The sequence below is a fragment of the Bos javanicus genome, chromosome 27 (assembly GCF_032452875.1).
Source record: "Bos javanicus breed banteng chromosome 27, ARS-OSU_banteng_1.0, whole genome shotgun sequence".
NCBI lineage: Eukaryota > Metazoa > Chordata > Mammalia > Artiodactyla > Bovidae > Bos > Bos javanicus.
The window spans coordinates 14,396,136-14,417,390 of record NC_083894.1 but is presented as its reverse complement, the minus strand read 5'-3'; the positions used below and the strand labels follow the sequence as shown (position 1 = coordinate 14,417,390).

At 41.2% G+C, this 21,255-nt stretch overlaps 1 protein-coding gene across 3 annotated transcripts in view; it reads right to left on the bottom strand.

The window, feature by feature from the left end:
• The window catches only part of TRAPPC11 (trafficking protein particle complex subunit 11), a 39,158-nt gene that overhangs the window by 1,026 nt on the left and 16,877 nt on the right, over positions 1 to 21,255 (bottom strand). For all 3 annotated transcript variants that reach the window (XM_061404131.1, XM_061404132.1, XM_061404133.1), the window contains exons 11-29: positions 20,989 to 21,082; positions 19,968 to 20,047; positions 19,782 to 19,860; positions 19,620 to 19,674; positions 19,121 to 19,266; positions 18,578 to 18,639; positions 18,348 to 18,480; positions 17,617 to 17,747; positions 16,230 to 16,385; positions 13,985 to 14,172; positions 13,733 to 13,881; positions 13,427 to 13,548; positions 11,995 to 12,114; positions 10,830 to 10,895; positions 10,565 to 10,721; positions 8,013 to 8,124; positions 4,655 to 4,746; positions 3,273 to 3,406; positions 1,882 to 2,049 (exon numbers count right to left, since the gene is read on the bottom strand). In XM_061404131.1, the coding sequence (XP_061260115.1) occupies positions 1,882 to 2,049; positions 3,273 to 3,406; positions 4,655 to 4,746; positions 8,013 to 8,124; positions 10,565 to 10,721; positions 10,830 to 10,895; positions 11,995 to 12,114; positions 13,427 to 13,548; positions 13,733 to 13,881; positions 13,985 to 14,172; positions 16,230 to 16,385; positions 17,617 to 17,747; positions 18,348 to 18,480; positions 18,578 to 18,639; positions 19,121 to 19,266; positions 19,620 to 19,674; positions 19,782 to 19,860; positions 19,968 to 20,047; positions 20,989 to 21,082 (2,244 nt within the window). The remainder of the gene's footprint in view (positions 1 to 1,881; positions 2,050 to 3,272; positions 3,407 to 4,654; positions 4,747 to 8,012; positions 8,125 to 10,564; positions 10,722 to 10,829; positions 10,896 to 11,994; positions 12,115 to 13,426; positions 13,549 to 13,732; positions 13,882 to 13,984; positions 14,173 to 16,229; positions 16,386 to 17,616; positions 17,748 to 18,347; positions 18,481 to 18,577; positions 18,640 to 19,120; positions 19,267 to 19,619; positions 19,675 to 19,781; positions 19,861 to 19,967; positions 20,048 to 20,988; positions 21,083 to 21,255) is intronic.

Sequence of the window (21,255 nt, the reverse complement as noted above, 5' to 3'; positions counted from 1 at the left end):
CTGGAGAGGGTCTGCAAGTACTTGGAACTGTTTCACGGACACAGAATAAACGTGTGCAAGTTTCCAAACAAGATTATGTTCATCTGTCTCCTTTCCCCCACCTTCTCTCGCCAGGTGAGCCTGGGGACGGTGACCTCGCAGCCTCCGTGTGGCCCGCTCCCTCTGTTCCTAGTGGCAAGCTCACCAGCGCAGCACATCCTCTGCCCGTGGAGCCCCTCGCCCCCTAGCCTGCAGCCGCCACCCACCCGTCAGTGCACCGTGTGTGACAGGGCGCCTGGCCACCACTCCTGCTCGAGAGGGAAAGCTTTACCCTCCCTCTCGTGCTCAGCCTGTGTCCCGAGCTTTAAGCAGGCCACAAACCTGCGCTGCCAGCAAGCTCCTTGGGCCTCAAGGGCTCCCCTTCTCCTGTTTGGGAAAGAGTGATGCATCGTGAACTCTACAGTGCATAACTACAAATACTGCGAGGACTGAAGTGGCGGATAAACGCAGAATGCCCTTTTCTCGAAGTTCACTGACTGAAAAAATTTAAAACGTGACATCAGAAGAGGAAAAGCTGAGTCAATAAAAGATATCGTGACTGCTTTTAGGTGTAAAATTTCTGACAAGTCAGAAAGTCTGACAACACCCCAGAGAGTCATCAAGTAGTTAAAAGAATAAGATTCCTGCAAATGACTTTACTGCACTGACGGACTTTAAAAGCGGACCTTTCTGGGGAGAGCAGGAGAGGCGACTGACCAGCGTTAGAACCGCAGCACCACAGGCCGACGGCTGTGATTTAAGCCGACGGTTCTGGGGGTTCCCTGAGGCCGGGAAGGGGGTCTCCTGCTCTGTTCTGTTGCTGGGAGGTTTCATACATGTAGGTACACACGCATGCATGTGTGAGGAAGGCAACTGAAGCTCAGTGCAGGAATGGAATGAAGGAAGACTAGGTCAGTCAAAGAACAGGAACCTGGAAATCATATCACTGTTTAAAACAATCAAAACGTTAAACCCGAGTATAGTTTCTGACGGGTGATCACTTTTAGAAAAGATCCAAATCCAGTAGCACTACATAGTTATTAGAAAGTTCAGGGATTGTATTCAGAAAATTAATCCATTTTGATTAAAAACTAGTTACAAATTAACTAAAACTTTAAAATATATTTCTAAAAAATAAATTATAAAGTAAAATAAAAATTTTTAAAAAGAAAAACAAAAATAGAAATATATTTTACTAAGCCAAAGGAAACACATGTTTAAGGATGCCATCAAGATAAATCTTCATTTGCCCAAAGGAATAAAAACCTTTAAAATTAGATCTAAGAAAAAAATCTATAAAATAGAAAATAAAAAATTGATAAAATAATAACTTAATAAGAAACAAATAGCAATATTGCCAAATTTATAGTAACAGTCAAGATACTAAAATTGCTAGTCTCAAAATACTATTTAGTGACATTTACGTGAAAAAACTGTGGTGTTGGAGAAGACTCTTGAAAGTCCCTTGGACTGAAAGGAGATTCAACCAGTCCATCCTAAAGGAAATCAGTTCTGAATATTCATTGGAAGGACAGATGCTGAAGCTGAAACTCCAATACTCTGGCCACCTGATGAGAAGAACTGACTCACTTGAAAAGACCCCGATGCTGGGAAAGATTGAAGGTGGGAGAAGAAGGGGACGACAGAGGATGGGATGGTTGGATGGCATCACCGAATGGATGGACATGAGTTTGAGCAAGCTCCGGGAGTTGGTGAAGGACAGCGAAGCCTGGAGTGCTGCAGTCCATGGGGTCGCAAAGAATCGGACACAACTGAGCAACTGAACTGACCAACTGATGTGAAAAAACATCTACTTGCATTTGTTTCCAAGACAATAAAAAAAAGAAAATGTCTAAACCTTACCTTTACAAAAATACTGGTTGGTATGAAGCGCCTGAGCAGTTGATTCGTGAAGTTGGGAAACCTGAGCAAGTTGATGTTGAGAGACGGCAGCTGCTGGTACCCAGCCATCAGAGGGTAGAAGTTATATAACATCTCCTGTTCCGTGCCGGGGAGGATACGTAATCGAATCTAAATCACAAAGTGACAGAAAAAGATAAACAAATCCATGTATCAAATAAACTCGCAACAGCTACATGAACAATGCAAACACTAGGCAGCTCAGCACTTCCCGTGTCTCAGACCAGGCAGGCTTTACAGCCACAGTGCGCTACGGGATAATGTGCAGAAGAGCATCTCTGCAAACATTACATCAACGTGAGAGGAGCTGGTTGTTTCCTGTGTTTTGTCTTAGGGATTTTACCTTTGTGGTAAGGTAAGTACCTTCAGGGCAAAAGGAAAGAGCACTATCTGGTAAGATTTTCGGTACTTTAATTATTTTCAAGTCAATACGTGGATCAGGACAATCAAGAAAAGCCTACTCATTTGCAAATGATACATAAAGGTATGTGATCCATCAGAGATAATATATGTGTTTGTGAATCAACATATTCAGCCAACGTTATACTTGGTGTATATTAATATTATACATTTATATCAGTGTACAGACCTATAGTACACTTCACGTGTAATTCTACTTTCATTTAACAGCAAACACAGCACTCAGGACATGCCAGCCAGATGGTTGACTCAGGGTGAATACTACTTGGCGTTATTACAAGTTTATGCTCTGATTGCACCCTTATTATTAATAATAAAAAGCATGTGCTGACCACTGTGGTGTGTCTCTGTTGCCACTCTGACAGAGGAGGACAGTATTCTTACTGAAAATATGGTTTTGCCTGAGAGCATGTTCCACCCAAAAATCTGATGAACTTTTCCACCTCTGATATGAACAGATGAAGAAAAACATCTGAATCACATATTTTTCTATGTAGATACAAAATTGTGCCTACACGTAACACAGATAACTCTATGCAGGATCAAAATCTCTAAAAAATTATACTGATAGTTCAGAAGCAAATTAGGCTTTTAATCTGTGCAGTTATGCTTCAAAAGGTCTCAAATTAAAAGACACACACACACAAACTCGTTAGCAATAAAAAATTTCCAGGAATTCTATCAGTCCAAGGGATTTGTGAACTCTTGTTTTATATAGAGAAAGAACCTCTATGTGTGATCTCAACATGGAAAGGGTGGCCCATTTAACCCACTTCTACAGCAAGTTGTAATTAAATCTTCAAAAGTGACTTAAGATTCACCACTACCAAAACAAGAGCCATTTCTGACAGCTCTCCACTTTCTGGCCACACTCCTCTGTCTTCACAAGCAACCCCGTGAGATACAACCTGTACCTGTTTAAGCCCTGAGAACATGAAGGCATCGCTGGGCTCCACGGAAATCTCCACATCTTGAACTAAGTCAGTCTTATTCTGCAGGTGATACCTGACAGGTAGCGACTCTCTGACACGCCCGAATGACGGCAGATCTGCAAAGGTGACATTTCTCTTGGTTAAAAAAAACAACAAAGCTCACCATTCATGGGTTCCTTTTGTAAATAAATTTCATTCCATAGACATGGAGTTATTTAAATTAATGAGAGCACTGCACTGTTGTTAAATAAGAAAATTCTCTGATTGTAAAATAGCCACAGGGCTATGATAAAGCAGGCTAAGAAGAATCAATGTCTCCTTCTAAACTGATTTGGCTCAGAAAGGGTCTTGGCTACCAAGAGCTGAATTACCTTTTAGGATTAATTTCTTAAACCTACAAAAAATTTCCCTAAATATCAATAATGGCTCGAGGTGGGATGACAGACATTATGGGCCCCTTGGTGGAAACTATGATGTATTTTTGTCAAAATCTTTAACCTGAATTTGATCAAGACTATAGATCTAACTGGGCTTCCCAGGTGGCACAGTGGTAAAGAATCTGCCTGCAATGCAGGAGACACAGGGTCGGGAAGATCCCCTGGAGGAGGAAATGGCAACGTGCTCCAGTATTCTTGCCTGGGAAATGCCATGGACAGAGGAGGTTGGCGGGGAGTCACCCTGGCGGGGAGCACTACAGGGAGTCACGAAGACATGACTAAGCGACTGAATGCACACACACGCACAGTTACCAATTTATAGGGGCAGAGAAATACTTAAAAATGATGCAATGCAAGTCAGCAAATCCAGACTATAGGCAGCTTTACAGGAGGACAGTTTCTTCAACAAATGAACATCAAGGAAGCGAGGGGGGAGATGAAGGGGGTAGAGGTGGTGATGTGGGGTAGAGGCAGCGCAGTGGGGGAGAAGCTGTCTGCCTGCCTAGGGATTTTAAGAGTCTAGACACCAACGCCAATCAACAGCAATGCAGAGGCCTTATAACAAACTATGAAGAACATTCAGAGTCAGCTAGGGAAATTTCAACACAGGAATTTGATCATATTGCAAAATTACTGCTAATTTTTAGTAATCATAATGACTCTGTGATTATGTTTAGAAAAACAGCCAGTGATATTAAAGATGCATACTGAAACCTCTATAGATGAAATAACATTCTGGCATTTGCTTCAAAATGCTGAGGGCAGGAGGGTCGTGTAGAGGTATAGATAAACAAGACTGGTCACAATCTACTTTTTGTAAATGGTGGGCATTTCTCGTAACGGGGAAAGTTAGAAAAAAAATCTTAGCAGCTAAAATAAATATTCTTTTTGGATTCCACAGATCAAATAAAAGGTGAGTGGAGGCACCTGCGTTCACGTGGAGAGGGATGTTTTCCACGATCACGTGGGGCAGGGTGATGACGGTGCTGATGACGGGGACGCCGTCCGTGGCTGAAGTCCTAGGCAGAAGAGAGGCCCCTTAGGTCCACGTTTCATGTGAGGAGTAAATACATCAAAACCAGGGAACGTGGGTATTCACCAACCCACTGCAAAGCAAATACAAATGACCCCTTTTCTAAAGGTTTAATGGAAGAAGTTTTGTGAAGTAGGAGCTTTTCCAATCCCATTTTTGAGAACTTTCAATGAAAGAGCGTTACAACTCAAGGCTGCTGTTTGGTCTCAGTGATGAAGTCAGGACTTGTGTCAGAACATAAGTCAACTGTACCACAAAGCACACCATCTAACCCAGCGTTTTGGTAGCAAAATGTCCTCTATGGTAGCAGAGGTGTTTACATTATGACCCAATGTCTCCTTACACTGAGGACTGTGCCCAGAGGAGCCCAGGCCACTGGACACGCACTACTGTAACGGCACCGTGGGTGTGCAGGAGAAACTGCAGACCTAAAAATATGTCACTATCAGCAGACACAGTGGCATTCAGGCATTACTCAGATAAAGTGAGTAACGTTATGAAGCGGTCAGATACTTTCCCTGTAGGACAGTCAGGGTGGGAACCACAGGGGCGGCTGCCAACTATCTGACAACCTGTGGGAAGAGCCTGTATGCAGAGGTGGAACAGGTGACACTGCTTCAAAAGGGCAAAGCATTACTGAGCAAGCACCACGCGCAAAACAGCCAACCCTCCCTTTTAAGAAGTACATGTCTTTACAGTATTACGGTAACACGACAGAGTAAACGAAGCAGTGCCTTCAGAACAGTTTTTTAACTCCTACAAATGTGAACTGAGCTGAACATCAACATGGTAAATTCAGCGGTGTGGAAAAAAGACAAGGTATTTTTTTAAGAAAATTATTTTTTACTTTTAATAATTAGTTTTAAGATTTATAAAATAATTAAGCCACAGAAGAAAATAACCCATGCAATGCCATGTATCCACCTCCTAGTCTAAGAGAACATAACGACAGAGCTGAAGCTTCTCCTGGACCCATTGCTGCTTGGACCCCCCTACCCTCCGCTCCAAAAGTAACTACTAGCTTGAATTTGGCATCTATCATTCCCGTTTCTTTATGCTTTTCCAAATTATACATAAAGCCTAGGAAGCATATGTTTTACATGTTTTCTAGTTCTGCACAATTTGTTCATATCCTGAACATCTGCAGTTGCTTTGTTTCATTTAACATTAACAGGCTGTTAGCTATAGCTCTCGGAGAAGGCGATGGCACCCCACCCCAGTACTCTTGCCTAGAAAATCCCATGGACGGAGGAGCCTGGAAGGCTGCAGTCCATGGGGTTGCGAAGAGTCGGACACAACTGAGTGACTTCACTATCACTTTTCACTTTCATGCACTGGAGAAGGAAATGGCAACCCACTCCAGTGTTCTTGCCTGGAGAATCCCAGGGATGGGGGAGCCTGGTGGACTGCCGTCTATGGGGTCACACAGAGTCAGACACGACTGAAGCGACTTAGCAGCAGCAGCAGCAGCAGCTATAGCTCTGGTTCCTTCATTTTCACTGATATATAATATTCCACTGTACAACTGTGCCACATTTACCTAATTTCCTGTTGGTGGACATCTAGGTTGCTTCTAATTTTTTATTATAAACAGTGCTACTATGAACACTCCCAACCACGTCCCCTTCCTGTATGTTTGAATCTTTTCTAGGATTGCACGCTATAGCCATCAGCTTACCAGGTATTGCCAAACAGATTTCCAGAGCAGCATTCTAATTATACTTCCCCTCGTGACAAACTCTGCATTGTTAAGCCTCTTTATTTTTTCCAAGTAGTGGGAGTACACAAATCTCAGATTACTTGTAAGGCTGACCTTCTTTCCCCTGTGTTTACTGACCATTCAGCTTCTCCTGATCACTATGCCTACTCAAGTATTTTTCTCAACTTTCAGCTTAGAGGTTTCTTTTTAATGATCTGAAAAAGTTCTTGATCTGAATTCGAATCCTCTGTTCATTTCAGATGCTGGGAAGTAGCCTTCCCCACTTTGTACTGTCTTTTCACATTCTTCATGGCATTTTCTAATGAACTGAAAAACTTAATTTTAAGAAATCAAATTCATCAATTTTAGAGGCTCATACTTCTAGTGTCCTATTTAAAGAAATTCTTCCCTACACTGAAGTCATAAAATGATTCTCTTATTTTTCTCCTAAAAGTAGTAAAGTTTTGCTTTTTACAATTAGAATTTCAATAAATCTGAAATTAATTTTTATATACAATGCCCAACAGATATCCCATTTTCTCCCCAAGTCAATACTCAGTTGTTTACCACCAATTATAAAACAGTTCATCCTTCCCCTAGTGGTAACAATGCTACCTCTATGAAACGTAATTTCCATATGTGCATCTGTGGAACAATTCCTAGACTCGCTCTTCTGTCCCACTGGTTTATCTACCTCTCCCTGAGCCCACACCATAGTGATGTCCACTGCAGCTTTACAATAAGTCTTAGAATTTGAATGGCCAAGTACCCTTGCCTAGCTGTACCTCTTCTGAGAATTCTGATGATTACTGACATTTGGCCTTTCTATACAAATTTTAGATCCAAGAGTGTCAAGTTCCACAGAAACAAAATAAGCTGCTGAGATCTTGAAGGAAATTGCACTGAATCTACAGACAATTTATAATATTAAATCTTAACCAAGTCCTACTGAGCGACTGACCTGATCTGATCTGATCAGGGACTACTTTGTACCTCTCCCGTTTGTTTAGGTCTTCCTTTAATGTTTTAAATTTTTGTAATTTTTTCCATACAGGTAATACATATCTTCTACTAGATATGTTTCTCATCATTTTGCTGTTACATAAATGATACCTGTTTTAAAAGTACTTTGCCTTGAGGTTTATTACTGATATATAGAAATCCAACTGATTTTTGTATACTGATGCTATATCCACAGCAGTCTTGCTGAAACTCTTTATAATTCTAATAACGTATTGATCCCCTTGGGTTTTCTGTGCAAACAGTCCTACTGACTGCAAATGAGGGCAGTTTCTCCTAATGCTTTTACTGGTCCTGTCATCAGAATTTGGCTAAAATCTTGTCAGTATATAGATCACAAGCTGTAACAAACATGAACGAAAGTTATCCTTTTCCATCTGCGTGTTTTTGACAAATGCTCAGTGGCAGCATGTAGCTTCTCGTCCGTTCTACAGGCTGGCAGAAGCTCTCACCTGCTAACTGAGACGGACACACAATAAAGGCATGAGGATGACACGGATAATGGAGAAAAGGCAGGGCGGACACAGTCTCACCTCTTCCAGGAGATAACATAATGCCCGGTTGCTACTCCGCCTTCAACATTTCCAACCGATGGGCATCGGAGACAGAAGCACTCACTGGCACTCTCTCCAGTCTGCAAGACGACTGCAAGACAGAGACTTTATAATCCTCCAGTCATTTCATCTATAAACAGAGGGCTTTACATCCAAGTAATGTAACAAAAAAAGGATACCTTATCAATTTTTTGTATATTATCTATAGAGACTTGGAGATGTTAAATGATTTTTTCAAGGAAGACAGATAGACAGAGCAACTAAAATAACCTGCTTATATTTGGTCTAGGGCTTCCCTGGAGGTTCAGATGGTCAAGAATCTGCCTGAAATGCAGGAGACCCAGGTTCTATCCCTGGGTCGGGAAGATCCCATGGAGAAGGGCATGGCTACCCACTCCAGTATTCTTGCTTGCAGAGTTCCATGGACAGAGGAGCCTGACAGACTACAGTCCAAGGGTCACAAAAAGTCTGACATGACTGAGTGACCCACACACATATTTGGTCTTAAGACTACATCGTGATTTTTTTAAACCCTCACAATATTTGTCCTTATATCCAGTTGACCAGAATACACAGAAGAACTGTACAAAAAAGATCTTCACGGCCCAGATAATTACGATGGTGTGATCACTGACCTAGAGCCAGACATCCTGGAATGCGAAGTCAAGTTGGCCTTCGAAAGCATCACTAAAAACAAAGCTAGTGGAGGTGATGGAATTCCAGTTGAGCTATTTCAAATCCTGAAAGATGATGCTGTGAAAGTGCTGCACTCAATATGCCAGCAAATCGGGAAAACTCAGCAGTGGCCACAGGACTGGAAAAGGTCAGTTTTCATTCCAATCGCAAAGAAAGGCAATGCCAAAGAATGCTCAAACTACCGCACAATTGTACTCATCTCACACGCTAGTAAAGTAATGCTCAAAATTCTCCAAGCCAGGCTTCAGCAATAAGTGAACCGTGAACTTCCAGATGTTCAAGCTGGTTTTAGAAAAGGCAGAGGAAGCAGAGATCAAATTGCCAACATCTGCTGGATCATGGAAAAAGCAAGAGAGTTCCAGAAAAACATCTATTTCTGCTTTATTGACTATGCCAAAGCCTTTGACTGTGTGGATCACAATAAACTGTGGAAAATTCTGCAAGAGATGGGAATACCAGACCACCTGACCTGCCTCTTGAGAAATTTGTATGCAGGTCAGGAAGCAACAGTTAGAACTGGACATGAAACAACAGACTAGTTCCAAATAGGAAAAGGAGTACGTCAAGGCTGTATATTATCACCCTGCTTATTTAACTTCTATGCAAAGTACATCATGAGAAACGCTGGGCTGGAAGAAACACAAGCTGGAATCAAGATTGCCAGGAGAAATATCAATAACCTCAGATATGCAGATGACACCACCCTTATGGCAGAAAGTGAACAGGAACTCAAAAGCCTCTTGATGAAAGTGACAGATGAGAGTGAAAAAGTTGGCTTAAAACACTCAGAAAACGATGATCATGGCATCTGATCCCATCACTTCATGGGAAATAGATGGGAAAGCATTGGGAACAGTGTCAGACTTTATTTTTTTGGGCTCCAAAACCACTGCAGATGGTGACTGCAGCCATGACATTAAAAGACGCCTACTCCTTGGAAGAAAAGTTATGACCAACCTAGATAGCATATTCAAAAGCAGAGACATTACTTTGCCAACAAAGGTCCGTCTAGTCAAGGCTATGGTTTTTCCAGTGGTCATGTATGGATGTGAGAGTTGGACTGTGAAGAAGGCTGAGTGCCGAAGAATTGATGCTTTTGAACTGTGGTGTTGGAGAAGACTCTTGAGAGTCCCCTGGACTGCAAGGAGATCCAACCAGTCCATTCTGAAGGAGATCAACCCTGGGATTTCTTTGGAAGGAATGATGCTAAAGCTGAAACTCCAGTACTTTGGCCACCTCATGTGAAGAGTTGACTCACTGGAAAAGACTCTGATGCTGGGAGGGATTGGGGGCAGGAGAAGGGGGCGACAGAGGATGAGATGGCTGGATGGCATCACTGACTCAATGGATGTGAGTCTGAGTGAACTCCGGGAGTTGGTGATGGGCAGGGAGGCCTGGTGTGCTGTGATTTATGGGGTCGCAAAGAGTCGGACACGACTGAGCGACTGAACTGAACATTCAAACTAGTTTTTATTCCTTTTAAGAAATACAAGAAAGCCCAAAGTACCCTGAACCAGAAAGGTATTATCTCCTCTATAAACTGTTTTAGTTGGATGATTTAGAAAACTTGTCTACTTTTCTGTTTTCCAAAGTTTCTTTGATAAACACCTTTTCCCATTTCAAATTATAAACAGTAGTAAACATCAATTAAAAATTAACTGGAAAAAATCTATTAAAAATCCAAACAGGAAAAAATACTGTATTTTCAAGTACATTTCTTAGTCACTTTCTTAGAGTATCAAGAACCTGATCCTTTAAAACAAGGTCAACTGTAAACAACGCTAACTGTCCCCCACTGTCTTCTGCTAGTGAAGGGGGATGAGCCACATTCTCACCTCTGTCCACCTGGGACTCCAGCTGGTCCACGGGGGTCATGGAGGGAGCAAGCTGCAGCTCACTGGAGACGATGGTCAGGGCCCAGGGGGAGGCACTCAACAGGTCCGTCATGAGCAGGAAGGGGATGTCCGCATAAACCCTTTCCAAGTGCTCGAACTGTCGCAGATGGAGACAAAGGTCTGTCAGGAAGTACATTGACCCACTTCCTTTTTTCTGTTAATTTCTTTCAGCTAAGTGATTTCCAATGTGCTTCCCAGGACATACCTTTGTAGAAACAAATTTAACTGCAACGTCAAATGGAAAGACCGTTTCTATTGTTACAGTTTCATCCTGCAGGGAAACAGAAAGGGCACATCGATGGCTTTTCTCAGTCTTAACAAAAGAAGACTACAAAACACAAATCAATTACTGATCAATAAATAATCCCTACTTAAATATTATGAAACTAGGACCTTTCCCTTAGACAATATTTGTAAAAACCTATGTAGAGAGTCCAGGTTAGCATTTCTAACAAGGCACCTATGGTTGTGTAACAGCTCACCCTGCAGAGCGCTTTCTCATACATTATTTATGGCAGGATCCAGCAACAGTGGGCAGGGCAGGCACCATCACCATTCCACAGAAGAGGAACCAAAAGTTAAAGACTTAGCAGTTGGCCTTAAAGCATGATGCTAGTGGTCTGAAGCCTAGAATCTGGGTCTTCTTTTTAAGTCCCTTACTTCACCTTGGCTCAAGATGACTAGAATAAGGATAATGATAATAGCAATAATGTAATATGACATAGCATCACTGTGTGTGCTCAGTCCTGTCTGACTCTTTGCAACCCTGTGGATGGTAGCCCGCAGGCTTCTCTGTCCATGAGACTTTCCAGGCAAGAATACTGCAGTGGGTTGCCATTTCTTCCCCCAGGGGATCTTCCAGACCCAGGGATCTAATCTGGGTCTCCTGCACTGGCAGGTGGCTTCTTTACCACTGAGCCACCTGGGAAGCCCCTTATAATCACTGTACACGTACTGTAAAGCTCACAGTAACTCAAGAAACAGATGTCAATACTACTGCTGCTTTAAGATGGGCGGTGCGGGGGGGCGGGTCACAAAGCTAGTAGGTAACAAAGGCAGAAGCTGAACGGAATCTGACCCTGGGGTCTGGACTCTTAACCCACCTGTTCCATCTCCTCTGCCAGGGTCTGTTCATAAAACAATGGGCTTTTATTTATCTTTGCTTCCCAGTGACTTTTAAAAGAGGCCACAGCCCAGACTCTCTGCAGTGACCAAACTACAAACCCCCAGATCTCTGGGTCTCCTCCTCTGTTGGGCTGGGAGGACACTATAATCACCTAGGCTGCTTATTTCACAGGTTAACTAAAATAACACAAAATAGGAAAACACTCTACATATGATATTTGTCAAAGTCGCCATGAAAAAAGTACCTTGTGACATTTGCAAACAGTTTCTTTTCCTTCAATCGCTGTATTGATCAGATAAGAAACATACACAAGAAACATTCTTGAGCCCACTGTTCCACAGCGAACGTATACCGCTTTTTCCAGCTGCAACAACATAAAAGTATTTTAATTTAATTAATACTACAGAGATTGCCTCCTGATATATATTCTGGGATAATGCTCCCACCTTCCAGAGTTTACTGGACTAACTGGGTAATCACCTGAACACTTTCTTACAGCTGTTCCTGCCATAGCCTAGGAATGGGGTCATTATCACACCATCTGTTTTTTCTATTATCATTCTCAACTTCTCATGAACTCTGTATTATGTGTTGGAAATAAAAATTGACTGAAAGGTTCTTTCAAGAAGTTGTAAAGTTTATGTTATTTAGTTATTTTATCAGGCAATGGATTTCCAATATCAGGATCATTTGTTATAAAACCCCTTGTATAAAAACTGTTGAAGATATTTTATACATTTAAATATGTGACACCACCCTTATGGCAGAAAGCAAAGAGGAACCAAAGAGCCTCTTGATGAAAGTGAAAGAGGAGAGTGAAAAAGCTGGCTTAAAACTCAACATCCAGAAAACTAAGATCATGGCATCCGGTCCCATCACTTCATGGCAAAAAGATGGGGAAACAGTGGAAACAGTGACAGACTTCATTTTTTTGGGCTCCAAAATCACTGCAGATGGTGACTGCAGCCATGAAATTAAAAGATACTTGCTCCTTGGAAGAAAAGCTATCAGCAACCTAGACAGCATATTAAAAAGCAGAGGCATTACTTCGCCAACAAAGGTCCATGTAGTCAAAGCTATGACTTTTCCAGTAGTCATGCACGGATGTGAGAGTTGGACTATAAAAAAAGCTGGGTGCTGAAGAACTGATGCTTTTGAACTATGGTGTTGGAGAAGACGCTTGAGAGTCTGTTGGACTGCATGGAGATCAAACCAGTCAATTCTAAAGGAATTCAGACCCAAATATTCATCGGAAGGACTGATGCTAAAGTCAAAACTCCAATTCTTTGGCCACCTGATTGCGAAGAACTAACTCATTTGAAAAGACCTTGATGCTGAGAAAGATTGAAGGCGGGAGGAGAAGGGGATGACAGAGGATGAGATGGCTGGATGGCATCACTGACTCAACGGACATGAGTTTGAGCAAGCTGCCGGAGCTGGTGATGGACAAAGAGGCCTGGAGTGCTGCACACAGTCCATGGGGTCGTAAAGAGCTGGTCACGACCAAGCGACTGAACTGAACTATGTCTAATATGTGTATAAAATGTGCGTTAGTTAAATGACTTGTTTAGTCTCGGGATGTGCTGTTAAAATGTGCCAAAGCTGTCTAAAACCCACTCCATATTTAACACTACAACCTAACCCATTTCCTCTGAGTCCCGGCTGGCCGAGTTCACCTGTTCCCCGGGCTGTAAGTCCCTGACGGGAATGTCAGTGAGCAGAGCCGGGTAGGACTCGTCACACAGTTCTGTCCCATGAAGAGTCACATGCGTTTTCTGAGTTAAATTGGCATCCTGTCCTGAAAGTACAAATGTTGACATTTTAAAAATACAGAAGATTCAAATGATGTCCTGCGAATCAACACTACTGCAGAGAAAGCACTCGATCATAACCATTTTCAAAACAGATTTCCTGAAGTTAATACCGTGATGTTTATTTCATGTTGGATCAATACACATGAAATTTTGAAAAGAAAAGTTTACCAGGTTTTAAGCCAGCAGTGAGCTTCACGTCTCTGATCGGGCTCTTCTCGTGGGATTGAATGGTCACAACCAAACAGTACATTTCGTTAGTCAGGGCGGGGGGGTCATGTCGCAGATGGACCGAAATGTTTGGAACTCTGGAAATGATCCTTTGGGGGGAAAAAGTGCTAGCTAAGTAACTGATCTAAAAACAACAGCAAAGTATTCAAAGAAGTGAGCCGGCCCTCCACGACCGGCCGCAGCCCGACTCACATGGTGCTCGCCTGGATCACGATGCCGTCCCAGTGGACCTCGCTGTCGGGGAGCCTGGGTCTTCGTTTGAAAGAGCGAGAAGCCTGCAGGGCCTCCTGGGCGGATGCGGCGTCCCCGCCGCCTCCCTGCCAGTTCAGGACCACACACCTGCCCGCCTCGCTGCCCAGAACCAGATCCACGGACGTAATCTGCGAGGAGGAGGTCTGTCAGAAACGCCACCTCGTACGGTTTGTCACCACCCCCTCCCAGGAAGCCTCGGGGTGGGCTGCTGCGCTACGGAGATCCTGGGACCCGCGACGTGACACACAGGTCGGAACACCGTTCGGAGAGCCTGCTCCCGGGCCCCTGTCAGCTGGGACGCTGGCTAGTAACCCTGCACCAGGTTTCAACCTCTTCACCTTCACACGAGGACAATAACCCGACTCTCCAGCTGAGACGGGCCGAGCGGCAGTTACCTCAGCACCTGGGGTGGTGCCCGAGGGAGCAGACAGGCAAGCAGTGGCTGCTGAGCAAAACTAACGAATGTTCTGGTAACCACTCACCTCCTCCGAACCTAACTCCGACTTCCACACAGACTTTTCCTGATGACACCAACAGTACAAGCAAGGAAATTTTTTACTAACTGAATAAATGTCCTTTCCACTAAATCTATTTGCAAATATATTTAATAGCATTATTAATTTTGATTTGCATCTAGTAGGCTTCCTTGGGGTATCTTGCAAAAAGATTTTTTAAAACTTCCTTAGTTTCTCATAAAAAATTAAAATATGACATTAGGGGTTTAGTCAAAATCATGAAGAATTTTTTTAAATGAACAAGTAAAAACTCTGGATACTGGTTTATAGATTATATAATAAACAGATTCACAAAAATTGCTATGGGAATACTGGGGGTGCAGTCTTATGTTTCTGTCTGAGAAATGGTCCCAAGTTCAGATTAGGCTTACCTGTCCCATTCCAGCCATGGGAAAACAACATTTCCTGAGAGGCTTACCCCGTCCTAACTGCTATTCCAGGAAATTTATACTAACTGATTTTAATCCTCATGAAACACTAAGAGGTAGGTAACATTATTATTCCCACTTTACAGATGAATAAACTGTGATAAAAGCGGTCAAGTAACTGCCCAGGGCCACAAGCAGGTGAGCTGGAAAGCTGGAACTGAAACCTGTGGAGTTTGGCTCCAAAGTTTATGCTCAAAAAAATGAGTTTCATCTTATATTCCTGAAAGACATTTTAATTATCTACATTAAATGAACTCTTTAAAGTACCAATCTTTTTAAAAAGATGCAATCAGCAATGTTTACACATCAAAATGATATCACACCTTAGTGTGAATTATGTCATATTTTACAAAATATAATCGCTACATTATAGAATGCTTGTGCTCAGTCACTCAGTCATATCTGACTCTTTATGACCCCATGGACTGTAGCCCGTGCCAGACTCCTCTGTCCGTGGAATTTCCCAGGCAAGAACACTGGAGTGGGTTGCCATTTCCTCCTCCAGGGGATCTTCCTGACTGAGGAATCAAACCCAGGTCTCCTACATCTCCTGTGTTGGCAGGTGGACGCTTTACCTCTGTGCCACCTGGAAACCCACATTACAGAAAATATATACACACACATATACATGATATATTGGAGAAGGCAATGGCACCCCACTCCAGTACTCTTGCCTGGAAAATCCCATGGACGGAGGAGCCTGGTAGGCTGCAGACGATGGGGTCGAGAAGAGTTGGACACGACTGAGCGACTTCACTTTCACTTTTCCCTTTCATGCATTGGAGAAGGAAACGGCAACCCACTCCAGTGTTCTTGCCTGGAGAATCCCAGGGACGGGGGAGCCTGGTGGGCCACCGTCTATGGGGTCGCACAGAGTCAGACACGACTGAAGCGACTTAGCAGCAGCAGCAGCAGCATACATGATATATATAGTTTAAAATTCCTCAACTGATTATACAGGCATTAAAGATAAGGTTGGTCTCATGTGTTAACAGGAAGTGATGTCTAACACACAACACTATCTAGCAATTTAAAGCCAACTACTGAATATTACGTATAATATATTCCCACTGAAAGGAGACCTATCAAAAAACCATAATGAATGATTTCCCTTGGTAAGTCCAAATGGAAGATTTTCATTTTTAACTTAATAAACTTAAGTATTATTGAAATTCTTTCTGATGCATGCTCATTATTACTTGTATCATTTAAAATATTTTTTAAACACATTTTATAACTAACCTCAATTTTCTTTCCTACATCTTCAGTTTTTGCAACAAATTTAAATAAAAACTTCCTTGTTTTACCAGGAACTAAACACATCTTGCCTTGAGTCAAATTTTCTAAAACGTCACTTGCTTTGGATGCTTCTTCGATTACACAGAACTGGTTGTATTCCTGAAAAAGACAAGAGTGAGGGTCATGATTTATGTTTCTTAAACATAAATTTCATGCTCTTGCTTTAAGATTCTCCAATTAATCAGAAGGAATCCTTGGGTAATGGTTTGTAGTTGAATAAAACATACTAATCTTCAAGTGACCCGGGGTTGCTCCTGCCCTTGTTCCCAAAATGCTTCTATTTTAATGGGGTTGACATACACTAAATTTTCTCAGGTTCACCACGATGCTAAGAATATTGAAACTCAATAAATGCTTGCTGGTTAACAGCTCAACATACTTTCTGGGTCACCAGAAAATTAAAAGTGGGCTTATAACTGAAACAGAATATAATCAAGCACTTGGCTACATCACACTACAAAAATGCTCAAATGTGAGAAATATACTATCCCAATTCTGCAGAAAAAAGTTGCTAATATATGGGCACCATACCATGTTTGAGCTATTCGAGAAGTTAACTGTGATGCCCCCAAAGGAATGAAACTGGAAGAGCGCACCTTTACACATTTACTTTATATCCATCTATTCCACTTTCATTTCTTTAAAATCAAAAAGATAACAGTTTTATGTTGCTAAGTTGCTTCACTCATGTCAGACTCTGTGCAACCCCATAGACGGCAGCCTACCAGGCTCCCCCGTCCCTGGGATTCTCCAGGCAAGAACACTGAAGTGGGTTGCCATTTCCTTCTCCAATGCATGAAAGGGAAAAGTGAAAGGGGAGTTGCTCAGCCGTGCCCGACCCTTAATGACCCCATGGACCACAGCCTACCAGGCTCCTCCGTCCATGGGATTTTCTAGGCAAGAGTACTGGAGTGGGGTGCCACTGCCTTCTCCAAACAGTTTTATAATGAAAAGCTAATACTAATGTGAGAATAAAACAAATGATTTTGAAAATCTAATCACACTCATTCTGAATATATCTTGTTCGAAATTTAAGTTACATATTACAAAATTTTCTCTATGTATAGACAAAGGTCATAGGTTTCCTAAGCAGGAAGTGAAAACAAAAATTAGAATAGGAAAACTATAAGACTTGCACTGCGGACACAGAAGTTGAAAATTATAAATACATTTATTTTTAGATAGACTGTATCATACACCTATTAGCGAGAAACCTACTAAGACCTAAAAGTCACTAAGTTCATTTTACTTCATTTAATGCCAGTTATGGTACAATACATACATGGTAAAAAAAACACACACACACACACACATTAAAAGGTACCATTACCTGATTATTAAAGCTGATACAGAGCTTAGAAAACCGAATGGGATGTGGACAATCAGCCTTCAGATAAACATCAAACTGCACAGGAACATCGACATGAAAACTTGGGGCGTGGAACTTGGCTTTACATTGCACTAGGAACGGAACAAAAGGGGCCAAGTCAGACACCACCAGACGTGTAGCCCCACACATGTTATTCTCCAACCAACATCTGCTCCTCAGAAAGGAAACATCTCTCCTGAGTATTCTAACTGACTTCTGAACTTGAAGCATTTCAACAGACATAAATGCAGTTAACTCTTTAAAAAAAAATTTAAATGAACTCTACCTCCAAAACCTCTTTAATTTTAAAAGCATGCTTGCTCCTGAAATATAACTGACATATGATTTTAAAGAAAAAAGAACCATTCTGTTATTTTTAGCTTATTTCAAAATACCTGCCTAGATAGGAAAGCATAAACCTTTTAAATAACTGTTTTTTCAAATGTGTTTCAAATAACATCTGAACTAAAAATGAACCCAGCAGAAAATTTTAAGACCTAAACTAAGTATTTAAAATTCTGACCATCTTTGTATGTCGATGTGGAAAGTAAAAAAAAAAAAAAAAAAAATTCGGTTTATCTACAAAATGACTGTATTTGGAAAATTCTTTGACTTTTATTATTCTGCATCTATTTATTTCTTAGAAAATGGACAATTTCTCTAAGATAATACTATAGATGCTGGTTACCCACCAAATGGCACAAAGTCCTGTACTCCTATTGTGAAAACATTGCTGCCAGCCAGAGAGATTCGGTCCACCCACAGCTTCTGAGCAGTTTTCACAGCTAAGATATCACAGTCAGGTTCAGGATCAGGACTTTCATTCTGCACCAACATGGAGTTAAACATTTGTTCAGCTAGTTATAAAAAAAAAATACACATATCCAGATACAGATTTTATATATAAAGAGTTCCAACCTACCATTAAAACATTTATGAGGTTTTTTTCTATCCGAGATTTCTGATCATCTTTCAGCGTTGAAGCTAATAGAAAGGAAGAAGCAAAACATCAGAACTATAGGACAGGCCAAGTAAGCCCGTGACCCTGTACAGGTATTAGGAGGGTAAGCCCCAAGTAAGCCCAATACCCCACCTACAGGTATTAAAATACTGTAGATAAATATCTCTTCTAAGATGGCTAAGCACAATTTCAGAAAACTGACAGCTCAGCTTTCTAAGTCAGCCTCAACACTTTATGTATGTGCATTTGAACTCTTCTGTGAACAATTATCTTATGCAATAATTTGAAAAGTAAGGCAGAAGAAATCTGTTCTTCTCAACTACAGTATGACCTTCAACTGTATCAAGTTCCATTAAAGTATAAACCCCTTCTCTCAGCAAAGTGACCAGCAGGTGATATAGTACTATCAGATATTTGATACTGAATTATGTTTCCAATTATAAGAAGCTTAAAGAGTCTCTGTAGTTGTTAAGATTCCAGATTTTACTGAAAGAATGTTGTTACCTCTGCCAAGGAGTTCCAGGGAGTAAGTGATGTAATCTTTCAGCTGGGCCATGAGGTAGGAACACTTCAGAGCCGTGGTCAGTATAGACGTGAGCAGGGTCCACCACCCTTCACTCCGATAATCACACATCACGTAATCCAGCAACCTGACAGAGGGCGACACGTCAGACGTGCTGAGCCAGCCTCACAGGGCAGTGTAGGAAGAGTTCATGGAGAAATGAAAAGCAAGTGCTTTACTCGTTTTATATAAACTTCAGAAAAATCTCCCTGAAATAGTTCAACAGGTATTTTCACATTAAATAAATGTGAGGTTTGCTAGGAGTCTGAAAAGGACTGTACCAATAAACATTACTTGGAAAAAAAAAAAATCACAGAAACGGTATTTAACAGAAGTGGGAATAAACACGGAAGTAATAAATCCTCCACTACAAATTTCCGTTCTCATTTAGCTGCAAGGGAATCAGAATGCTTACAAAAATAAATAGTGAACAGGACTCACTTCAAAGCTTTGGTATAATCCTTTGCATAGTAATACTCCTCTCCCATTTGAACCACTATAAAGGAAACAAAGATTGTATGAATGTAATCTGAAATCTTGTATGAGTATAATCTGAAATCCCTCAAAAGTTGCATGAAGTCATGGCATGTCAGGGATACATACTCAGGTGACTCTTCATTCTTGGACACTTATATTTCTTAAACTGCGCAACAGCATTGCTTAGAAGAGTTATTATTACTTCCTGTTGGGAAAGATAAAAAGTGTTAAACATTCCAATAAAAATAATCTCATGTTTTCCTTGAAAATACCGTTTGTGTTGAGGGAAAAAAAAAAACAACAAAAACTCACAGAGTGAACAACACTTCTCTCCTTTAGCTGAATGGCAAGAATCCCCACCTTCTCTTTTTCGGGATCCGAAAGATCAAAGCCTGTGTAAGAGAGGACACAGCCCATTTCAGATAGCTCATTGAACACAGATCCTCCACACGGACATTGGATGTGTGCACTCCTTGAGGCCTTTACTACAATGCACTTCAGACTCTTCAACATTCTAGAACTCTGAGGAGTCTAAGAGGCGGCTCTATCAGCATGGAATCTTCGGCGTGGCCTCTGTTCTGAACGGTGCGATACTGAGCTCAGTACTCTTTTGCTCAGTGGAAACGACCACCTCAAAAGTGATATTAAAAAAAAAAGTGGTATCAATATCATTCTCTAGATAGAATATATTTCCTAGACACCAAAGTAAATAATCTCTCTCTTTTTAACTTTTTATTTTGCATTGGGGTATAGCCAGTTAACAATACTGTGATAGTTTCGGGTGAACAGGGAAGGGACTCAGCTGTACATATACATGTATCCATTCTCCCCCAAAGTAAATGATTTCTTAACACTTAAGGTTTAATGGCCACAGAAATTGTTCCAATTAAGTGTGTATAAAACAAGAAAGATGCAGAGAAATTATTTTTAAGGTAGTACAAGTAATGTTTTAAAGTGTCAAATATAAAAATTGGCCACAGTGGCTTACTAAATTCTTTAAGACAACAGATGTCCACATGTGTTGATCACATCATTAGCTATGTTATTCTAAGATGCAGTGATAGAAACAACACATTCTAAAAAGTAAATCTTAAAAAAATGTTTAGAATCTAAAAAAGACTGAATATATGTATATGTATAACTGATTCACTTTACTGGACAGCAGAAACACAATATTGTAAATTAACTGTACTTCAATTTTAAAGAATGCTTAAAAAGCAAATATTTCTACCTCAACATAATTTATTATACTAATGCAGCCAAAGGAAAAATTAAGATAGCAATCTCTTGCCTTTGGAGACTGACAGAAAAGGAAAAAGGAAAAATCATTTACTGAGTACTCCTTGTCGCCATGATCGTTGTCCATAGAAGTCAAGAACGCCTGCTTGTGTTTCTAAGGGATCAGGGTTGGGATACGTTACAGAAGCCTGTAAGTTAAAACACAACCCTGAATAAGTTTATACAACCCATCACTAACCAACTCTTCCCTAATCATTGTCAGAATAAAAAAGCTTTCATAAATACAAACCACACAATTAAATATCAAAGTTGTGACTATTTTAACACAAATTGAACTTTCACAAAATTAAACAAAAACTGT